Source organism: Taeniopygia guttata, chromosome 7, assembly GCF_048771995.1.
Source record: "Taeniopygia guttata chromosome 7, bTaeGut7.mat, whole genome shotgun sequence".
In the NCBI taxonomy this organism is placed as follows: domain Eukaryota; kingdom Metazoa; phylum Chordata; class Aves; order Passeriformes; family Estrildidae; genus Taeniopygia; species Taeniopygia guttata.
In genome coordinates, this window is record NC_133032.1 from 37189907 (window position 1) to 37211900 (window position 21994).

At 43.3% G+C, this 21994-nt stretch overlaps 1 protein-coding gene across 2 annotated transcripts in view; it reads left to right on the plus strand.

Annotated features, from left to right (window-relative positions):
• Window positions 1-648: 648 nt before the first annotated feature.
• ACVR2A (activin A receptor type 2A) overlaps window positions 649-21994 on the plus strand; it is a 51506-nt gene continuing 30160 nt past the window's right edge. For both annotated transcript variants that reach the window (XM_030278134.4, XM_030278135.4), the window contains exon 1: window positions 649-2460. In XM_030278134.4, the coding sequence (XP_030133994.1) occupies window positions 2406-2460 (55 nt within the window). In that variant the 5' untranslated portion in view covers window positions 649-2405. The remainder of the gene's footprint in view (window positions 2461-21994) is intronic.

The following is a 21994-nucleotide window of genomic DNA, read 5'->3' on the forward strand; positions in this document are numbered from 1 at the left end:
GCAGTGCCCTGGACAGGGCTTGGAGCAGCCTGGGATGGTGGAAGGTGTCCCTGACCACGGCAGGGAGTTGGAAATTAATGATTTTTAAAGGTTCTTTTAAACCCAAACTCTTCTGTGACTCTGGTTCTGTGCTGTAGCAGCAGTGATGCTCCTGAACAGCGTGCCCACAACAGAGACCACCACAGCCGTAGCTCTCACCTGCACTACCTGCAGGACATTTTGGGGCTGGGGTGGCCATGAGGCAGAAGCCCAGGCCAACATTTGACCCCAGTGGCGGCGGCCCCAGCCTCACCCCGCTGTGTTACACCGTTCTGACCCCTCCCAACCAGCTCCCACCGCGTGGCCGCCGGCAGCGTTTTGCCTCCACCAGCCGAGCCTGGAAGCACAGCACAGCCCCCCAACACCTCGAAGGAGCCCCGCGAAGGTGAATTAGCGACGGCGGGGAGCGGGGTCGGGGCGGAGCGGGGCGAGGGCGCCTGAGGGGCCGCGCCCTGAGGGGCGGGAAGGGCGGGCGGGAGCGCGCCCGTGAGGCGGCGCGCGCGGGCCGCGGGGGGCGGGGCCAGCGCGGGGGAGCGCGCTCCGCCCCGCCGCCGATAGGAGGGGCGAGAGGAGGTGGGAGGGGCTAAGGCACAAACTCCGCGTTTTGATTGGGTGGCGCGGCTGTCAATCCGGCGCGGCCGCCGCGGCCGTGGGGAAGGAGGGGGAGGCGGAGAGGAAACAAAAACAATCGCCCGGGCGCCGCCATCTTGGGCCGGTTCTCCACACGCCACACGGGTGAATGGGTAGATATGAGATTACCACGGGGGAGCAGCGGCAGCAGGGCACCGAGGGCTGTTCCGCGCTGCCAGCGACACTCGGCGGGCTCTAGGCACGGCCGCCGCCGCTCGGAGAGAATCCCCCGGCTCGGCCTTTTCGCCTCGCCAGCCCCTAAGCTGCACTGCTGGAGGGACAAAGTTGGGCTGAGCCGCGCTGCCTCCGCCGCCCGGGAGACCGGAGAGTTGAGCCGGGGTCAGAGTTAGGGGAGAGGGTGAGGAGGGGATCGCTCCCCGCTCCGCCGTGTGGGAGGCGCGGGGAGAAGGCTCTGCCTCCCCGCCCCTGCCGTCTCCTGCTGCTCGCTCCTAGGAGGAAAAGAAAAAAGAGGAGGAAAAAAAAAAAAAAAAAAAAAGAGGCAAGAACTGGATTGAGCTCGGAGGGGTGGATTTTGTGGAGCAGCGTTGGGGCGGCCAGGAGGAGATGTGTCCGTGAGGAGGGAGAGGAGCGTGGATCCATCCAGGAGCCGTGAGCAGCGAGAGGAGCCGGGATCCATCCAGCCCCAGCCGTGAGGCACCGCCGCCTCCCTTCCAAAGAAGCCCATTTCTCCTGGAAGCACGGCACTCGGCAAGGATTTGCCACAAAGAATATACCACCCTCCTCCCCAGCGCCTGGATACTGCATTTTATTTTTTTTTAATTTTTTTTTTTTTTGGTACCCCCCCCCTCCCCAGCCACTCTTGTGTGTTTAAATACCAAATATAGCCTCTCGCGGGGGGAGGGGATGGAAATCTCCTAGAAGAATTGGAAATCTTGCTGGGATTCGGGAGTGCTGGTGCTGGAGAAGGGCGGTGAAGAAGGGGGGATGCACTGCTCTCGCTGCCTGACCAAGGACTAGAGATTTGCCACTTCCCGGGAAGCCCGAAGGTTTGTTTGTTCCCAGACTGTTGTTTCCCCCCTTTCCCTCTCCTGGGCTGCGCTAAATCCCTCAGCATTTATTCAAGAAAACCCACGTGTAGCTGGTGGCTGGTTTTTAAGGTAGTTTTTAATCTACAAACTGACAAAAAAAAAAAAAAAACTTCCTCTCTTCGCCCCGAGGTTTGGAACTGGAATGGAGCTGCTTTTCTCCCAAACACTACACGAGGTGTGAAGTGGGGGAGGCAGGACGAAAACATCGCCTTGGACTGATCCCGATCCGACCCCCCGACACTCGCACCCACGAGGGATGATCCTTCACAGCGCCTGATGTGGAAAACATTTGGAGACTCAGAGACTTCGTCGAGCTCAGCAGCTTAATCGTTGACTTATTTTGTTTTGGTTCTTATTTTTTTTTTTTAAAGTGGATTCGTAGCATTACTTTTATTAATTGAATTTTGCCACCGTTTGTACAGAAGCCAAATGACACGTGTGTTTTGAAACACGGTTCCAAATATATTTATCCCTCCCTCAACCCGGATTCTCTCTAGAAAGAGCCGCGGGGAGGTCGTCAGTGTCTAAACAAACCTGATTTTTAGTGTTTTATGAACGCTACCTGCTGCAGAAATGTTGCTATAAATTGCTTTATAACGGTTCAGCAAGAAGGGAGATTTTTCCAGCTTGCAGGACCCAGAAAACTGGATACTTAAAGTCACTTAAATGTTTTAACAGCATTGGAAAATGGGAGCTGCTACTAAGTTGGCGTTCGCTGTTTTTCTTATCTCTTGTTCATCAGGTAAGTGAATGTTCCTGGATTTGTCACTTTAAACTGAGAGCTTTGGGGTCAGCACTTGAAAACTTGGGCTGGCTCTGTATGAATGAGAAGAAATCTGATTTTTTTTGCAGGTGGATGGCAGCCACTGTAAAGGCAGAAGCTGCTTTCGTGTTTATTCTTAAAAATGTGTATAACGTGAGCACTTGAAACGCTCGCAGCGCTTGGATTTCAGATCAATTGTGTGGAATAAATGTGCAGATATAACCACCTAGTGTCACATAAGTAACCTGGCAGCGCAGCTATCGGTGTTGGATGCTGGTTTTAAATAAGAATTACCCAGCTGAAATGCTCTTTCCTTCAGTTTGATCTCTCTCACCCCGTACTATTCACTGGTGAATAGCGACCGTCGTTAATGCTTCATTAATTTAGAATAGGTGCCGCTCTGAAAGGCTGAGCTCGTCCTTTGGTGATAGCGAGGGGTGTGTGCGTGTAGAGATGTACCAACAGAATTGGGGTGAAAAGCCAGGCTTTCAGTTTCTAAACAATCATTTGTAACGCTTTGTATTTTGGTATTCGTTATGTCACTGCCTTTTAGCGCAGAAAAGAAAAAAATTCTACTAATTTTTTCTGTCAAACAGCAGAATTGGGGGTTCAAACGCCAGCGCTGAGTCTTGGGAAGCGAGCGGGGTGTGGGGACTTCCCCACGCTTTTCCAAGAGGAAAATTGTTATGGCAGCAACCAGTGGTTGGGCAACTGTTGGTCCATTTGTGCTTGGAGCTCGGTCAGTCTCACAAAAACCCCTCTTAGGAGCTGAGTGAGGATCTAACGCGACTTTACAAGCGCTCTGTGCCCGCATTCGGAACGTGTCTTTAGTGCTCTGGGTGGGTTTTTAGCATCCTTGCAGGGTGTGCAAAGCTACACTTGTTTATCAGGCTAAAAGCTCCCAGACAAGTGCTCATCCTCCCCGTGTGACCGAGAGGAGGGAGTAATGAGATCCCTGTAAGGATGCCTTTTAAATTTCCAGCGTTAGGAGCTGGAGGATTTTGCTGAAGAGGCCGTTTTGCTGCGGTTAGTAAATGGATAAGTCTCGTCTTGTGTCTGTAGTGCTATCGATCCGCGCTGTGTGCGCTAAATGTGCTGTGAAATGGCGAGCGCTGCCAGGAGAAACCCAAAAACCCTGCCTGTACTAACCAGGGAAACGGCACAGCAGCTTAAGGACAGCCAGAAGGGTGTTGGGGATGGTTAATTTTTATTCTTCTTTTGAAACAAATCATCATTTCTGACAGCTTTTGCCTTGCAGTAAAGACGTGTGTGTCGTCTTTTCCTAATGCCTGATTTTTCAGCTCAGCAGCCTTCCTCTTTATTCAGCGATATGTTTTGTAGGGAAACTTTTTTCCCCTTCTCACTAACAGTTTCTGAAAGACTTGCTGCCATCTGCTCTCCGTGTCTGTCTCTCTTCCACGTCCACTTCTAAGATCCTTTTGCCTAGAGCACAGAATAGTGGTTTTTGTTGACATTACCTATCAGACTTAATAAAAAAGAACAGCTAAGCAATAAAGAACGTCTTTTCTTTAACGTTTCTCGCTCGGGTTGTCCTTGGTAAGGTGAAAAGAATGTTCCTCTTGCCTGTGAAGAATTAATCTTGGCTAAATGAGCAGGAAACTGCCTGCAATCCGGGCTGCTTCTCATGTTAATGACATTGTTTTGGTGGTTATTCCAGTATTACACATTAAGTGTTCCGGTACTTAACAATTATTATACTATTTTCCACTCACACCAGCACTGCACTCTAAAATTTTAGGCAAGTCTAAAAATAAATAAATTCAACAGTAAACTGTTGGGTTTTTGATGAGAACTACAAGATTATGCAAGATTTTAAGCTTGAAGTGCAGGCGTTTTTATGAGTAGTGTTTCTTAACTGCCTTATTTCAGTTTAAAACCCTACCTGATGGATTGGTTCTAACATCATCATCACCAGAATTTTCTTTTTCAGTCTTTAGTGTGAAAATCAGTCCTGTATTTTGAAATATTGGCAATGGTTAAGAAAATCCTGGAGTTCAGGTGTGGAGATGGCTGTCTTTGGTGTGCAGCTCCAGCTCCTCTCAGGCTCTTTCAGCGATTGGGGGTTTGGTTTGCTGTATTTGTTCATTTATTTTTAAATACAACTATTTTCTGCAGATGTTTACATGGCCAATTAATACCGGGGTTCTTTTAATAGGTGAAAATGTTGTGGTTTTTTTTCCTGCGTGGTGGGTGTGGAAGTGCTATTTCGGTTCAAAACGATTTATTTTATTATCTGTAAACTGCACTATGAAATGCTGTAAATGTACTGCAAACGGAGAGGAATTTCCAGTGAGTTTAATCATCTTTGTTAAGAGAGTGAAAATATTTCCCCGTTCTGACTAAGATATTTGAGAAAGAGCATCTGTGTTGTTATTAGGCTTTAAAATATTTGTAGATGCTTGGATAGAAGTGGGTGTAGGTTTGCACCCATCTGTAGGAACTCCAGAGGCTGAGATGAATGCACATTAACTAAACAAGAAAACAAAGTGCCCGGGTCAAGGTCCTCCGTGTGCCCTCTAATATACTTCTTAGATAAACCTGTGTGCATGCTTGATTTCAGAAGGAGCAGAAGATCCTGAAGTAATAATAAAATCCTTCAGAACAAGCTTCCCGTGCCTCTGCTGTAGGTGAGGCAGGATTGGAGGGGAGCTTCACAGGAAAACTTGTGTCCGAAGCAGCTTGTTCATCAAAGAAAGCTCTCTGCAGATCCTATCTGGGTGCTCCCCTCCCCAGGGAAGTGTGGCTGTGTTCTGGTGGTTTTGTGCTTGCTGAGCCACACTTCAGAGCATTTCAGGAACAGAGAATGGGCACTTCCATAATTTTCTGAGCTTTTTGAAACAATACACCCCGTGCAGCTGAAAGTGTGGGAGATGCTGAAGGAGTGGATTTTCCTTACCCATAATCTTAGTTTAAAATCTCATCGTTCCTTTTGTTACTCACAAACTCCTCATTTCCCAACCCATTATCTCTTCTGAGATACCTGCCCTGCCTTTGGTGCCTGGGTGGTCCCAAATCAAAGTAGCTCTGTAGTCTCCTACAGGGAATAAGACCTGGATTTTTTAGAACTGAAGCTAAAATCAAGCTAAAAATCACCTAGGCAGAAAGAACCATACCAGAAAAGTGTTGGTTCTCTCTGTTTCTCCTAATGCCACATCATTCCCAAGCCACTCAGAAGGTCTTGAGTAATTTAGCTGAAGGTACTGGCATGTCAAAGACACCTTTGTAGTTGAAGTAGTATTTTCACTGCATGGAGGATGCTTTATTCTCTGATTTTTAATTCATTGATTTCCTGTTTCACTGTGATTATTATCAGATAAATTATTTTTTAAATTGTATCTTTCCCTTCCCTAAAAAAAAAATCTATTGGGAACTGTAAAACCTGCTTTCCATGGTAACACTTTACAAGCTGAATGGTTGGGTGTCCTGAAGGAATTGAGGGGAAACATGAGACTTTTTCTTTGATTGTACTTGTGTAATGTCTCTTTTTTTACTATCCTTTCCTTATGAACTTGGTAACCCTGGAAAATCCTGCCACACGTTTGGGAATGTTTGTGAAATTGTTTCTGCTGATGTGTTCCCTGCGAGCTGTCCACGATTGTAGTTGGACTCTAATCACTGTATTCACTTTATTGCAGGGTTATAAACCACTTAAGAATTAGTACTGCTTTAAAAGTAAAGATTGCTTTATTTTATCAGTGTACAAGTTCTTATATTAACTGTATTTCCACTGGGCACTCCTAATGTTACTGTTAAGAGCAGGACTTGTTTCATTAAATAAACCTATTTAATACTGTTTTCAAGCATACACTGAGGTATGGAAAGCTTGATGTTATAAATGATTACAACTCAAAAATCTGTTAACTATTTCTAAGCAATCTGTTAATACTTAACAATTATAAACCCTAAATCTTCTGGGCTCTGAAGAGAGCTGTCTGTACTTGTGCTAATGCAACATCAGAACATGTGAGCATCGTTCTGGTGGAACTCTGCTTTCCAAACATTTCTGCAGAGATGCTGCTGTTATGAGTTTATTTGCATCTCTACCCTTCACACACAAGGCTCTGCTGAAGAAAAGGCTTCAATAAGTTTGTTTGCATCTTCTGGGTGTAAATTGAGGGGCAGGTGTTCTGTGTGAGGGAAAAAAGCTCTTTTCTGCAAGCAGAGAATCACTGCTTGCAGGAATAATAGTTTTCAGTTGGGTTTCATGGAGAGTATTTCAATGGTTTTCTTATTTTTCCCTTTCTGGAATTTGAGAGTAGAATCCCTTTGGTGATGAGTTTGGCTGGTGAGCAAATGAGGACAGACAAATACTTTTTTTCTTCTCTGTTTTACCATAGACAATATTTTTTGTCATATCATTAATTCTAGGGAAGGGGAAAAAATAACAGCACCTCCAGTATTTTTCATTCCTATTCATTCCACCTTCCAGCCTTCCCCACTTGTAGTTTTTCCAGGCTGTAAAAAGAGAGAGGTTGACAAGGAATCTGATTGTGGAAGAGGTTTCTTGGTGTAGGAGAGATGCATTTCCACCACTTAATTAACTTAAAGCAGCTTAATGCAAATGCCTGCTTGAACTGCTTGGTAGCATCCATGAGCTGTTAGCTCTCTGATGTTCCTGAAAATGAAAACTCCCTAAAAAGATCAGGAAAATTACGGATTTTACAGCCAAGTTCTTGTGTGATGAAATCTTAATGTGTTTTTGTTGCCTTGGTGCTTAAAATTCGGCAAATCTTATTTCCTGTTATTTCCATATGGAATTGAAGTGATATTGGATGCCAGTGACTTTATGTGGCATCTCTTGTCTTCTCTCCCTGCACTGTCTGTGTGGTGGTGGAGGGTTTTTTTTCTTAGAAACAGTTTGTGACTGCAGTGCCAAACAGCAGAGCATATTTAGGCTTAATCCCACAGAAAATGAATATTTACTGCCATGTTGTTTACGTTGCATATCTCTGTGGCCAGGAATCCCAAATGTAGATTAGATACATCAAATCCTTCATTTGTTGGTGCAAAGAGAGCAGGGAAGGGTTTTTCCATTGCATAATTATCATCATGGTTTCACAATAATTTAATTCTTGATGAGGAAAGTCAACATTCATGGTTTTCTTCAGAATTTCCTAGTTAAAGCTGTAACTGGAAACAAGAAAAACAGACAATTCACATACTAACTGGAGCCATAAATCTTTGGTTATGTGGTTAGAGATACTAGAAAAACCCTTGGAGAGGAGAGAAGCTTTTGTGGGAATACTGCTTGTTCGTGCAGCCAGGAGCAGCTGGAGGCAGCACTGCTGGTGTTGGGGTGGGATCAGCTCCGACTGGGAGCTGTGAGGTCCTGCTGGTGACAGCACCTCAGCACAGCTGCGTGCAGAAAACTGGGCTCATTCTGCAGAAGTTCAGTGCAAAAATGTGCCTCTCTTTCCCAGCTCCTGTTCCCCAGCTCTCCCAGATTAATTAATCCTGTTTGCAGGCACGCAGTCAAAGGAGGATGAGCAGGATGGAGCCTTCACCTCTGTGCTGGTGGGACTTTTTGTGAGCTTCTCCTCATGAACTGTGCTGGGATTCCTTCATGGAGCAGCTTCATTAGGGACAGAGTGAGCAAGGGACACTCCTGGGTTGTGTTGGTGCCAGCAGAGGTCTGGGGGGTGGCTGTGTCACCCCAAATCCTGGGGACTTCACAGCAACGCCCTGCAGCAGCAGCAGCACTTGTGGGGTTGGCACCTCTGTGTTTTGTTTGGAAGGGAAATTGTTTCCAAATTGTAAAAACGCCTTGTACAAGGCTTGGTCGTTTTGTGTTCTGCTGGTGTTTCTGGTTAAAGTGGTGTGGGATAATCTCTTTCACTCAGGATGCAGTCAGTACAAAATTGTAATTAATTTCAGTGTTATTCTTGAGTTACTCACCCCGGTGGCTGGTTGGGAACTATTAAACTGCACTGCTTGGCCCTGATGGATGTTGGGGACTGTTAGTTGGCAAGAGGGCTCCAAGTTCTCCAATGAATTTAAATGGCTGCATATCACCTTTGGAGATTCCTTACTTTGTTAAAGCATAACTTCTTTTTTTAAGGATTTATATGGATCTGTAATTAGGTGGTAATTCAATACAAAATGCTGAAATGACAATGTAATTAAAAGCAAACCCCTATGTACTCTTAACTGTGATGGGCATGTAAGAAATGCCAAGATGCATTTCTCTGCTTTTATAACTCTTTAATTACATGAGGGAAACATTGTCTACAGTTAGTGAATAGATAATGAAGATGAATGCTGTATCTTGGCCAAAAAGAGTATTTCTCAAATTCTTTTGCTTCCTGAACTTTGAGATATTGATCTACCTCATTAAAACTAAGAACTAAGATTGTATTTTGCATTTACAGCAAAATTGTACATTGTAATTACAATACAATTTAGGCATTGCTGGTTGATCTGGTTTTGGTTTTTCCCTAAATGAGGCTGTTGTCACACTTGGGAAGATTTCCACTTTCTCTAATGATGGCAGCAAATGAGTTAAGTTTTGCTGCTTTAATTCTGAACATTCACGCTGTTAAAGCTAATACCTGAGAAGTTACTGAAGATGTTTCATCTGAAAGTTCTGTTAGAAAGTATCTGTATAATTATTTTGAAAATACTGAGATTCTGTATAGCTCAGAATTATGTTACTTTTTAAATAGCTTTAACTCTTTGTGTGTCTTTTATCCCTAAATGGGATGCACATAAGAAAACCAACTTCTTTTTCTAACAAATTGCAGAACTTCTTGTGGCAGATTGACTTTTAAAGTTGGATGCTACATCCGTCCTTTTTAGAAATACAGGAGGGAGACAGTGCTCAAAACCATTTAGGATATGATTTATGTATTTTCTGAAAGATACCAAACTTTTTATGAGAGCAGACCATGCAGGTTTGGTTTTATTTTGTTACTGCTTGTTTGATTTGTGATTTTCTTGTTTGTTTTTTTCTGGGAAAAAAATGGGTAAAGTAACTCAGTGATAGTTTTGAAATTTTTTGGTGTGACTGAGGATGTGAAGGATGTTTTAGAGACGATCCGTGGCAGGTCTCTTGTGCTGTTTCTGGAATTGCCAGTGAAATGAGGCTGCGGGGGAACACAAGCCCAGCCCCGATAGTGTTGTAGCTGGTGCCAAGCGGTGTCTAATGAGATGACACAAAGCATGGTCTGAGGGCAATGCCAGGAGGCAGCACAGGCAGGGCTGAACCAGAATTCCTGCAGCTTCAGCACTTCAGAGCTCCCTCATGTCCTGCCTGAGAGCTGGAGTGTGTGCCATCAGTGTGCTGTGAAAACATTGGCATCATTTACTGCCTTCCAGCTCGGCCCTGCGTTCTGCTGGGAGCTGTCCCACTTAGAGGACAGCCAGCACCTGCTCGGGGACAGGGCAGCATTCCACGGAGCCCTGGGCAGGGATCTGTGCTCCAGGGTGCCAGGGGCTGCACTGGGATGAGTGGTCTGAGGGGAGGGAGCAGTCCTTGGGCCAGCTGTGATCTGAGGTGTAGATGGATACATTTCTTCAATTATTTATTCAATTTTTCCTTCAAGTTAGCTATTTCATATTTAAAGGTGATTCCTGTTTGAGGTGAGCATTGGCAGTTTGGATGCAGGCCCTGTGCAGTTGGTTTCTGTGATCTGACACCACATTTGTCCTTGTGGAATTCCATGGAATTCCCACCCCAGCAGTGTGCCTGGAGTGCCACCCCTGAACCAGGCTGGGTCCCAGGGAAGCCCTTGAGTTCCCTGAGGTGCTCCTCATCCTCCTCCAGCCCGTTCCTCAGTGCCAGCTCTGCCCCATCCCAGATCTCTGCTTGCTCTCAGAGCTGATTTAGCTGCCTTTTGGTGCCTCACCAACTTGTGATTTACAGCTGCTTTTCATTTGTAACTGGAGCCTGACCTTAGTTTTTCAGCTTGAGAGCTCTTATCTCACCTAGATAACACTAATCTCCATTCCTTAAATGCTGCCTAAAGATTGGAGTGGTCATCATTCTTTCAGCTGGATTTTGAATTCTTGGAGTTCAATATCAGCACATAAATGGAAATTTGATCTGTTTTTGAAAGCTATTTTTAAATATGACCAATCATTTTATCAAGCCTTCTAGCATGAAAAACTGTTTCCTTCTAGGAATTTCCACATAAACAGGGAAGTGGTTTAATTTTGTTGTTGAGTTACAGTGTTGAGTGTACAAGACAAAATTAAACTTCGCAGTAACTGTTAATTTTAGAATTTTTTCCTAGTGTTTGTCAGTAGAGGGTACAGATAGTTCTCTTTAGCTCACAGCAATTGCATGATGGAAGAGTTTTCTTTAAATATTTCCATGTTTCAGGGTTGAAAAACATTTAGTTGCAAAATGGCACACAATTGTTTGAATTACTATACTTTTTATAAATAATTAGGTGATTTATTTTTCATCATTTGTTTATAAAGCTGCTTTAAAAGTAGTGTATAAAACACCACTGGTAGAATATTTTCGTTTTAACTCTGTGATCTTAAATTTTGGAAAAGATCTGTTTTACACATTGCCCCTGGGGATAACTGAATTTTATTAAATTTAACACAAAGCCCATCAAAAATATGATCTGCAACGGCTTTGAAAAATTGTAACAGCTTGGTTACATTTTATTTAATTTCAACTTTTGTCACTGGGACAGACCCCAACAAATGAAGGCTCATCTGACTTCACCCATTTGGGGTGATAAAGATCAGAAGTGAGCTCTGGAGGAGTTTTTATGTGCTGTGCTTGTACTAAAACCCAGCTCTGAAACCCTGATTAATTTGTGAGGAGGTGATTTCAAACCACAAGATGGTTTTGCTTCCATTCCCTCCCCAAACTCTGGCATTTAGCACTTTTCTGGGAAAGCACCCATGAAAACAGGGCTTTCAGGTGAAAGTTTTCTTTTCCTGTTGAGCTGACAGAGTTCTGAATCACATCCTTCTGGGTCAGAGGCTTCCAGGGAAGCAGGAGAGCACAGATCCCACTTTTCATTCCAGTGGAAATGGAGTGGGTCCCTCCTGAAAAATCCTGATGCTCCAGAGTGCAGCTGGACTTTTCCAGAGGTTTTAAAGTATTCAGTATTGGATGGATGGCAAATCAAGCAAAGTATTCAGATGGATGGCAAATCAAGCAAAATTACTTTCCTGGAACCTTGTTTGCAAAAGTATTGCTCTGAAATGTAATAATCCCAGAAATTTTCCTCTTGATACCACAAATACTTTGGTGTTGGAAGCTCTTTCATTCAAAATGAAGATCAGTGAGAGGAGGTAAATGATGAGTTCCTATTTCTCTCATGTATAAGAGTGAAAAATGTGTGTTGGAATTTGGTTTTGATGAATTTGGGGTATGTACCTGCTGACGAAGTGTGCTCTGGGGGAGCTTCTGTTGCCCATCTGAACTCATTTCTCCACTGTCTTCTCCGATTCTGAAACAGAATTTCAGTAATGCAGAAATTTTAGAAGCAAGCCCAACAACATCCACAGTTTTTAGTTGTTCCTCCATCAGTTCAGCCAGCTTCAAAAACCTGGTAATCACCTTCTACTTGTCCAAAAAGGTTGTTTTAGTTGTAGGATATTTAAGAAAAACTGCTGGGAGAACAGTGAGACTGAGAGTTCCTCTTCTTTGTATCTGATTCCTCCCCCACATCCCCTTTTTGTGCTGCAGTCACTCCTCACTCCAGCTCAGCCCTCGTGGCTGCTGGGTTTGGGCTGGGCTAATCCAATCTGCTACAGCAGCAGAAATGACTGAAAAAACAGCACAGAGCTTTCTGCACTCAGGATCTGTTGGATTATAGGGTTTTTTTGATTAGAGATGGGGTAACAGAGGTGTTCTAAAAACTTTTATTCCATTTTCAGTCCCATGAGAAGGGTGAGAATACAGATGTTATAATTCACCCCATCACAATCAGAAGCTGTTTTTTAATTGCAATACACTATAAATGTTTCTTGGCCTATCTGCTTTTGTCACACCATGCTGAGAATGCCTTAAAGCTAATAATCCAAAATTACCCCTCGTGGCTCCTACTACAATACATCTTCCATAGTTCTATTCCTCCAAATTATCCAGTCTTATTTACAAGACCATCCTTTAAAACTTGTTTCTAGTTCCATTTCTCTCTCAACAATGTCTGTCCTATTCCATGGCATTTCTAAACCAACATTTCTTATCAAAGTTTACATCCAAACACACACTATGTGAACCTTCTGTCAAGCTTTAAGAATTTTCTACAAATCCATTTCCCTCAAGGATCAAAGGCAAGAGCTGGGTGAAAGATGATGGAGCAAGGAGAGGGATGGATGGAATAAGGGCTGCCAGGGAGACTGCCTGCATTGTCCTAGGAAGGGAATTACCAAGGGAAAACACCTCAGTGTTGGTGAATTGAGCTGTTCTGTGCATGTACTGGGTGAGAAAGGGAAAACAGCACAATCCAGTATCATTTTTAATAACATCCATCTTCAGAAAGAATTTCCTTCTCTTTTTCAGCATTCTTCTGAGGATCTCAGTGCAGGCTTGTTCTCACAGGGTTTTGTTTCCTCTTCCCTTGCTTGTAAAATATCTTCATATCACATTTTTCTCTAGGGGCTCTGTACTCAAGATTTCCAGGCAGAACAGCAGAGGGTCCTGGCACAGGCTCCCAGAGAAGCTGGGGCTGCCCCTGGATCCCTGGAAGTGCCCAAGGCTGGGTTGAAGCACCTGGGATAGTGGCAGGACCATGGAATGAGATGAGCTTTAATGTCCCTTCCAACTCAAACTGTTCTGTGATTCTGTCATTCCAAGGAATAGGTGATGAAATTCTCTCCTATCTTGCAGGTTCTCTGGTAACAATGAGGTGGGAACTAAATAAAAGATTCAGACTGACACAATCACAGAATGGCTGATACAGTGATCAGTAAAATCCAGTTATATCCCAGATTTAAGAAAACTGTTTGGAAAGACTATTTGCGACATAATCTTAGCAGTATCTAATTTATGTTACTCAGATTTTGGCTGCAGATGGCCTTAGACATTTATTCTGAGCAGGTGGGCATAAAATTTTGTGCTAAAATCAGATCCAAGAAGAGAACAGACAGCACTAACAGGTCTGGAAATGATGAAGGGAGAATGTAGGGAATGTCTTTTAAATGTAGAACCCTAGCTGATAATGCCTGAATGTACTGAATCAAAACATCAGAAATCCCATTTACAAACTGGGACTGATGTGGTGAATTTTGCAGATCAGCTGAACAGCCACGATTCCTGAGAGGTCTCAATCCCAGGAGCATCTTCCAGTTGCCAGGGGAGTGTGTAAAAACCTGGGCACCTGTCAGCAGCTTGTCAGTCATGAACTGACTAAAGCCATAAAGCAGGAATATCTCCCGGTCAGCACGGCACACTGCTGGAAAGAAAAGCTCTGGAAGGGTTTGTGGTGCTGAGGGTTCAGCTGTTAACCAAGTTTTTGGGGCAGCACCTGAGCTCATCAGCCTTTGTTACACGCAGGGTGAACTCAGCCTCGGGGCTTTGTTGGGCTTTGTTCAGATTCCTGTTACTGTTAATCTTCCCTGAAATTCTACATGAGGACAACTTGTGTGCTGAAATCCAAGCCTGGGCGCTGAAATGGAGATAAATTGGTCTCTAGTAGCAGTGTTTTGAAATGCTGCATAGAGTGTGACTGGAAGTAAATCAGTTTAAAAGCACGGGGGAATCTTACCTGAGGTATTACCCCAACCACGGTCATTCCTAGCTGAGCTTCCCTTGTAGGGAAGAGAGAAGCCAGTGTTCCAAAGCCCAGGCTGCTATTTCCATCATCCTCTTCCTTTTTCAGTTAGCTGTGATATTCAAGTTGTTTTTTAATTAAAGCAAAATTTTTAAACCCTTCTTTGAGGTGGTGGCTTCTGTGGAGGGACAGTGCCACCACTGGGGAGCAGAGGCCTAAATGTGCATTGATTTCTTTTGTGCCCACCTTCCCTCCAGCAAGGCTGATCATTCTTGGCATCCATATCCTGGGAGTATAATGTTGTGCTCAGGAGGCCTGGAGTTCTGCTGTGGCTGTACAGGGAAGTGGGATACCAGAGTTCAGGGCATTACTAACCCCGGTATCTCTGCATAAATAATGCTGTGCTTAAATAAACATCCTGAGAGGAGAGGCTGAGGCAGTGCAATGTGCCATCCCCCCGAGCTGTGGATCCAGGGTGGAGGGAGGTGGCAGGCTCTGCCTCAGCGGGGTTTTAAGGAAGGGAGCTCAGGGAAGCCTGGCATTCCTGGTGTGGGCTCTACAACACCAGCCTGTTCCCGATAGGACAGAATAAACCACTCCTGAGGGTGCTCCACCGAAAGTTGAGTCATTGTTGCTGTTTGGCCAGTGATTTATTAAATATCTGTTGCTGTGTTGGCTGTCTGGAGGTAATCATTGTCCTGGGGGAAAAAACCCAAACAACAAAAGCCAGCCAACCGAACAACAAAAAAATCCAAATGAAAAACCAGACAATTTTTCCTTTCCTTTGCAAAGGCAAATTCTCCTTATTGATCTTACTGATAGAACTGTTTGTGTTCACATTCAAACACTCATCGACTACCACAGGATAAACACCTGGAGCAGGCAAGACATGAGAATTCTCCCATAAATTTTTTTGTTGCGTTTGTGAAGCTTCGGTGTTCTTCTGGCCTGCCAGGAGGATTTATTGCTGAGTGAATTCCTCAGCTGTGACAAGAGGAGCACCTGTTTCTGTGTGAGCACAAGCACTTCTCCATCAAACACAACATCTGGCAGTAGGAGCCCTTAAACTTGTGTTTATGACTACTCTGGGTAAGAAACTCCAAACACAACTTGGGAATTTCTCTGGAGAAAGTCAGCAATCCCCATGACTCTGATATTTCCTATCTTAAGGAAATAAAGCTGTAAAAATATATCATTATTCTATCCCTTAATACCTGGAAAGTTTACATTTTTCTACTAATGAAATGCATTCTTTTACATGTCGATATTTCTATCCCCAATAGCCAAGAATAAAGATTCCATATGAGCACATATATAATTTAACTAAATATAAAAACCTTGAAATCTGCTGAGTTATTTTCTATTCTAAAAATTCCAGCATCGAACTTGAAGGATTTCCTTTTAAGCATCATTCTGGATTAAATCAGGTTGGGAATTGGAAGTGAATAACCCAGATTCTTCTAAATACCTGTAATTTCTCCATCCCAATCCATGCCAACATCCTACCTTTATGTGATCACCACAGAAATGCATTTCAGGATGCTTTTGGGGCTGAGTACCTTGCTAACTTGTCTTTTCTTCCTGCTCAGCCTGCTGGCCAGCTGCTTCACATCAAATCCACCCAAATGATTGATGAAGGTACTTTAAACAGAAGAAGTACATCTGCTAATGATGGGTAATTAAACTGTAGAACTCAGTGTTTCAGAACATGTGGAAATAAAAAATGATCTCACAGATGAACAAATTCAGGGAGGATTGGTTTGTTCAGAGGTGATTAAACTTGGGTCTGGATGGAACTTCCAGATCAAACAATTGCTGAACGCTGCTGCCAAAAGCCTTTAGTTCACCTTACAGTTCATATTGCCTGATGCTTTCGAAATTCTCCTCAAAAGGAGAATCCAGATTAAAATTGGGCCAACATTCTGTTTGTGCTTTCCAACACTGTGTGTTCAGACACATTTGTTTCCTCATCTCTTCCAAGCAGGTGTAGCAGGAGTTTGTGCTGAGGAGCTTTCCAGAGGCAGCGTTGAAGCCGTGTCCCTTGGCCTGGAGATTCCCTGGGTTTCTCTGGAAGGGAGCGGGCCCTGCCCTCCCCAGGCCGGCTCTTCCTTGGGCTGGAGCCGCCCTGGCAGGAGGGAGGGGATGGATCAGCCCTGCCCAGCCCGTGCAAAGTTCACTCAGCTCCGTCACCGGCTGCTTTGGTAGAGTTGTGGCTGTGCTTGTGATTCCCTGCTCCTTCCCTTTGCACTGTCCTGGGGGTGAGCAGTGTGGGGTTAGGGTCAGTGTGTCCCTGTGAGTTTGTGTGATCCATCCCAGCCTGAATTCTCTTCACACTCAGCGAACCCCAAAGGTCGCTGTCAGCAGATTCGGTGCTGCTGGCCCTCAGCTGCCTCCTCTGGGTGACTTCAGGCACAGTGGGACATGGCAGTGATATGGGCTAATCCAAACCCAGTGGCCTCTTCCTTTTTCAGTTAGCTGTGATATTCAAGTTGCTTTTTAATTAAAGCAAAATTTTTAAACCCTTCTTTGAGGTGGTGGCTTCTGTGGAGGGACAGTGCCACCACTGGGGAGCAGAGGCCTAAATGTGCATTGATTTCTTTTGTGCCCACCTTCCCTCCAGCAAGGCTGATCATTCTTGGCATCCATATCCTGGGAGTATAATGTTGAAGCTTTCTGTAGAATTTCCAGTAGGTGCCTTTTGCTGGAGAGCACATGTGTGGATTCCTTAAAAAAGTTATTGGGGATCTAAGAAGGTGGCCTCAGTCCTGGGAAGGGGTTGTATAGATAAGTAATGTGATAGTTAAGAGAGAGATATTATAGAAGAGATAGGTGTTATATAGCTGTATAGTAATGTTATAATATGTCATTCCACAGTCCTCGTTCCCTGCCCCCCTTGTAGCCTCAGTAGCCAAGACTAAGTTCCTTTCATCTCTTGAGTCCTCTCCTTCTGCTGCTTCTTTATCAGCAGTGCTGCTTGAGCAAAACTGAGCAAAATTAGTTTATGTGATTTGTACTCCTGCACTCAAGTACAGATTTTTTTATTTCCCCTGGTATTAAGACTCATGCATTGATAACTTGGAAGGTAAAATTCTGAATTTCTAGTTCCTACACCCTAGCCTTTACAATTTCTTCATCTTTTTACTTATTCAAGGACTCTTTGAACAGCTGTTTTCTCAAGCCTCGATTAACACAGGGTACTCCAGGCTAGTCTGATCTTCCAAAATGCTGTGAAATCCAAAATTCATCATATTTAGTGAGTGTTAGCCCATGGGAGATTCCATGCAGAGATCTTCTTTGCCTCTTACTCACCTGCCTCCACGTGCAGTGGGTGGAATGCTATTTCTAGGGAATCCTGCATATTGTAAGCAGCCAGTTCACTTCTGGGGAATTCATACTTATCAGAGAATGGCATTAATAGACAGAATTGTAGCTTAAATGTCTTTTTTGTAATCTTTCATGCAGCATAGCTTAAAAATTGTAATTTTCCTTTCTGATGTTCTGGTAATTTCCTAGACATGTTAGCAGCTCACCTGTCTGGCAGGTCTCTCCCAAATAAACTAATGCAATATATCCACAGTCATCTTTGTCCTCTTGTCTTTGAGAGGCAGGAGAGATTCACCCCATCGCCTCTGGGCACTGGGAGTTCCTGTGGAAAACGTGTTTAGGGAACCCTCTTGAGCCTTTTATTGCTGGGAACTCAGAGTTTCAATCATCAAATTTAAGGCTGTTACTTTGTCAAAGTGTCAAGAGGCTTTTAAATGGAGTAACAGCATTCATAGTCTGGCTTTAAATGTGTTCTTGAATAACAACTAGAAGGTCAAAATCATATCCTAAAGTGCCTTCCAGATTTCAGGTCACTAGATAACATTTTCTTAATTGTTATCTAAATTTAGAAGACAAATTATCTTGTAGTTGCAAGTGCAGTGCTTTTGCCCTAAAGCTTTTGTTTGTGGTGTTGTTTTCTGGGGTCACGTACCAGAGATTCCCTGATTCATCCCTGGACTTTGGAATTCAGTGAGAACTGTCAGAACCTGCCTTGTCTTTAAATAGCCACAGTGTTATTTCTCCTGGGCCACGTGGTTCATGCCAGGAGATGAGATAATAAAAATTGAAGTTCATGTAGCTGGAGTTAGGATTGAAACTAAATTTTATTTGCTATTTTAAAAGCAGCTGTCTAGTTCTAGTTATACTATCAAATTTACCTCATTAAAATTTTGCAGCCCAAACCAATCCCAGGGTTTTGAAGGTAAATAGCCAAGCTCTGAGAAAGCCTCTGCATTATCCTCCAGCACTTCAAAATTTCCTGCTCTGCCTAAATAATTGTAATTTGTTTTAACTTAAAGAATTGTGGTGGTATTGATCAGATAAGCAAATTGAAATTGGCCAGAAAATAGATTGCCTTGCTGTGGCTCTATGAGATGCCCAGTTAAATACCAAAATACCACCAAGGAATGAAATTAAATCATAGTATATGAGGGTATTTCTCCAAGCATTCCAATTTCCACAGGTGTAGGAGTCTCAGAAGGTGTGCAGAGTCTCCCTTTGTTCTACTGCTTTTTTGTGGGAGGTTAAAGTTACATTAAAAAAATAAAAAAAAGTGTTGTCAGTAGGCCTAAAGATAGGAAATTCTTTAAATAGCTCAGGCAGATGAACTCCAGCACTCCAGGAATGCTGCAGAGCTTCAGGAGGATGCTGCTGCCTGAGCAGGAAAATAAACCAGGTGCTTTTCCACAGAAATTCAGTGAAATCTCCACCGTTCTGGGTGGGATGAGTGACTGGGGCATTGCTGCTGCAAAACCTCTGTTCTGCAGCTGAGAGTTGGAGCAGCAAGGTGGACAGATTGGGGAGGATTTGGGAAAAAAGGCATTCAGGAATTGTCTTTTTGGCTATAAATTTGTGGAGAGACTGAGGAATCTCACACAGGAACAACAGGATGGCCAGCAGTGCCTGCAAAGGGATCTCCAGCTGAAAGGTATCAGTAGAAATCCTAAAAATCCCTATTTTCAGTGAATCCTGCTGCAGGGGAGGCTGCACACTCTGGCTGTTCCGAACTGAGGAATTTAACACCCAGATTTTTGAGTAAGACTCATAAATTTTGGATTTGCTGCTGCATTTCACGAGCTCTCCTGTGGGATGTGGGGCTGCTGGAGGAGCTGAGTTTAGTGCAGAAATTCCCAGTTTTGTTCTTTGCCTCTGTGGGTTTATAATGTTGTAAATTGTCACAGCTGTTGCCTCAGGGTTGCAAGATGATGGAATTTTTTGGTGGATTTGTCTCTGCCAGGCTCTTGTTGAAGGGTAGATTGTATGAAAACCTTGGCAGAAGGGAAAACTTTAATGCAAGACACTTTTAATAAAATAAATGAAATGATTGCTAGTGAGTAGGCAAAACCATAAGGGAGAATGGACCAGAATATAAGCAGTAAACCAAGGTAAACAAGGAATAAATTGCTTTTGTATAAAAAGATGTGTATTATCACATAAATATATGTAGATATGCACCATCTCTCCAATTTTTAATTCCCCTCTAAAGTGCAGGAGCGAGATAAATTTTTTTATAGAAAGAAAATTGAAAGAAAGCTGATTATTTATATTCTCAAGTTATTTTCCAAAGCTAAAGAAAACTGAACAGAAAATCTTTCACTTTATTTCTGCCTTCTGAGTTATGGTCTGAAATGCAGAGGAGCAAATCAAAAATTCAATATTTCAAGAATTCCCACTCTATGCCAGCCATATAAAATAATTGCTACTGTTCACCAGGCTTCCTTACCAATACTTTATACCATTCTTTGTCCGGGGAGCTCTGCAAGTGTATTTCAAATTACATCAGCTTATTTCAAAGTGAACAGAACAGCTTTATAATCAGTGATAAATATCTAATTTAAAGATAATTAAAAATGCTTGTCACACAGAGGCATATGACTTTTAAGTAAAAGTTGTTTCTGCTTGCTTGGGAGGTGATAAGATTGTGGACTAAATGTGATTAATGTACTTTGCAGATGTTGCTTTATATGCTTAGGCTTTCAAAGTAAAGCAGTCTAGACTGTCTGTCTGCATTCTCCTGCAGCTTTGATCTTGATTAAAACTGGTTGTATTACATTTATCATTTCCTTTCTCCAATGCCAGAAAGTCTCTGAACTGCATTTTTGTATCTGTATTTGTTTGTAGAGAAAGAGACTCAGTATCTTCTCTAACTGCTGGAAAAATGACACATTTGGATACCTTCAGCAAGTGGCAAAAATGGGTATTTTGTATCTTGAAAGACTTTAAGGAGTCCTTTGGGTTATTTCAGGTGCAGCAGATGTGATCCCAGAGGTTGGAGTGGAGGGAGGGAGGCAGGTGAGCCCTGAGTGGGTTTTCCCGCTGCTGGCTGCAGATCTGAGGCGGTGGGGGATGCTTTGATCTGGATTCACTCCGATCCCGCTGATGTGCTGATAGGAGCTGCTCTCTGCTCCTGCAGATTCTTCTGCCCCATTTTCCACCCTCCCCGCTCGGGGGGTGCAGCTCCATCGCTTCAGGCTCTTGGAAAGGGTCAAAGGCAGCCAAGTACCCAAATAAAGCACATTTTATTGGTGTACAATTTCACAGAAGAGCTGAAGGATGGGAGTTCCTCAGTTCTCTGTTTGGGGGTTAAATCTGTGCCTGCTTAGGGACTTGAGCTGCTCCTCATTTTTGTGCAGCTGAAGCAATTCCTCCAAGATCTGAAGTATTCACATTTGCTGTTTATTCCCTTCTTTATTCCTTAAGGTTGTTTAGGTCCAGTTTGAGAACTTGATGTATTGCAATGAAGGTAAACCTATAATACTCCAACAATTTGTTGGTCGGTCAGTAAAAGATTTTGAGTAGTTCTGTTAAATAAATATTCAAGTTGGATGGGGTTTGTTTTCTATTTCGATTTTTGTTGGTGCCTCCACTGAGTGCTTTATTCCAGTCTGTTGGTTAGAGTTTAAAAGATATTTGTAGCTTCTAGACCACAGTGATGTCTTAAATCCAGGTTTGGGAATAGGGCTCCATGAGCTCATCCAATCCACAAAATGATGCAGAAGTTACCAGACAATAAGTTAAATAATATTTAGCTGTCAAAAACCACTTGGAAATCCATTACAGGAGGCAGTGAGTTGTGCATTGCTCTGTATTTGGTCATTACTTAATTTTCCCTCCTGATATTTATGAATTCTAAAACTGTTCTGGCTTTGTTGTGACTTAACAGTGATGTGTGATTTTTAAAAATTAGTTTTTCTTTAGTTCTGTAGCAAAATATAATATTTTTATGTTACAACAGGGTTATCATTCTGGAGATCTGCAATCTTACATGAGTGTTGATGCAGCATGAGGGGGAAAATAAATTAAAAGAAAATATTTGAATGCAAGTCTCAGCCAGCAGACCTGGATTGCCCCTGTTTTAAAAGCATCACCCAGGACAGAACTGATGGACTGGTTGAACTGGAGTTGCTGTTCTAAATATAGATCCTGGTGTGGTTGGGATCTGTGCAGGGCCTCCTGAGAGTCAGTTCCTAACAAAATTCCTGTACATTTTCTTAATATTCCAAACCAGCACATTGGGAAGTTAACACTGCAGGTTTGGTGCAAGGTTTTTGTAACAAATGAGTTTTTAAGGCTTTCTTGCTGGGTGAAATGAAGCAAAACTGGCTCAGCTGAACACTTGAAGGCAGTTTTTTTCATTGATGTGCAAGCTATAAACTGAAATAGTTTGGGATTACTGTGCTGTGTCAGGTGTGGGTTGTAGGATCAGTGGGTATTTTACCAAAATTCAAATATCCAGTAGCACTTTTTAGTTTTGGATAATTTTCCTA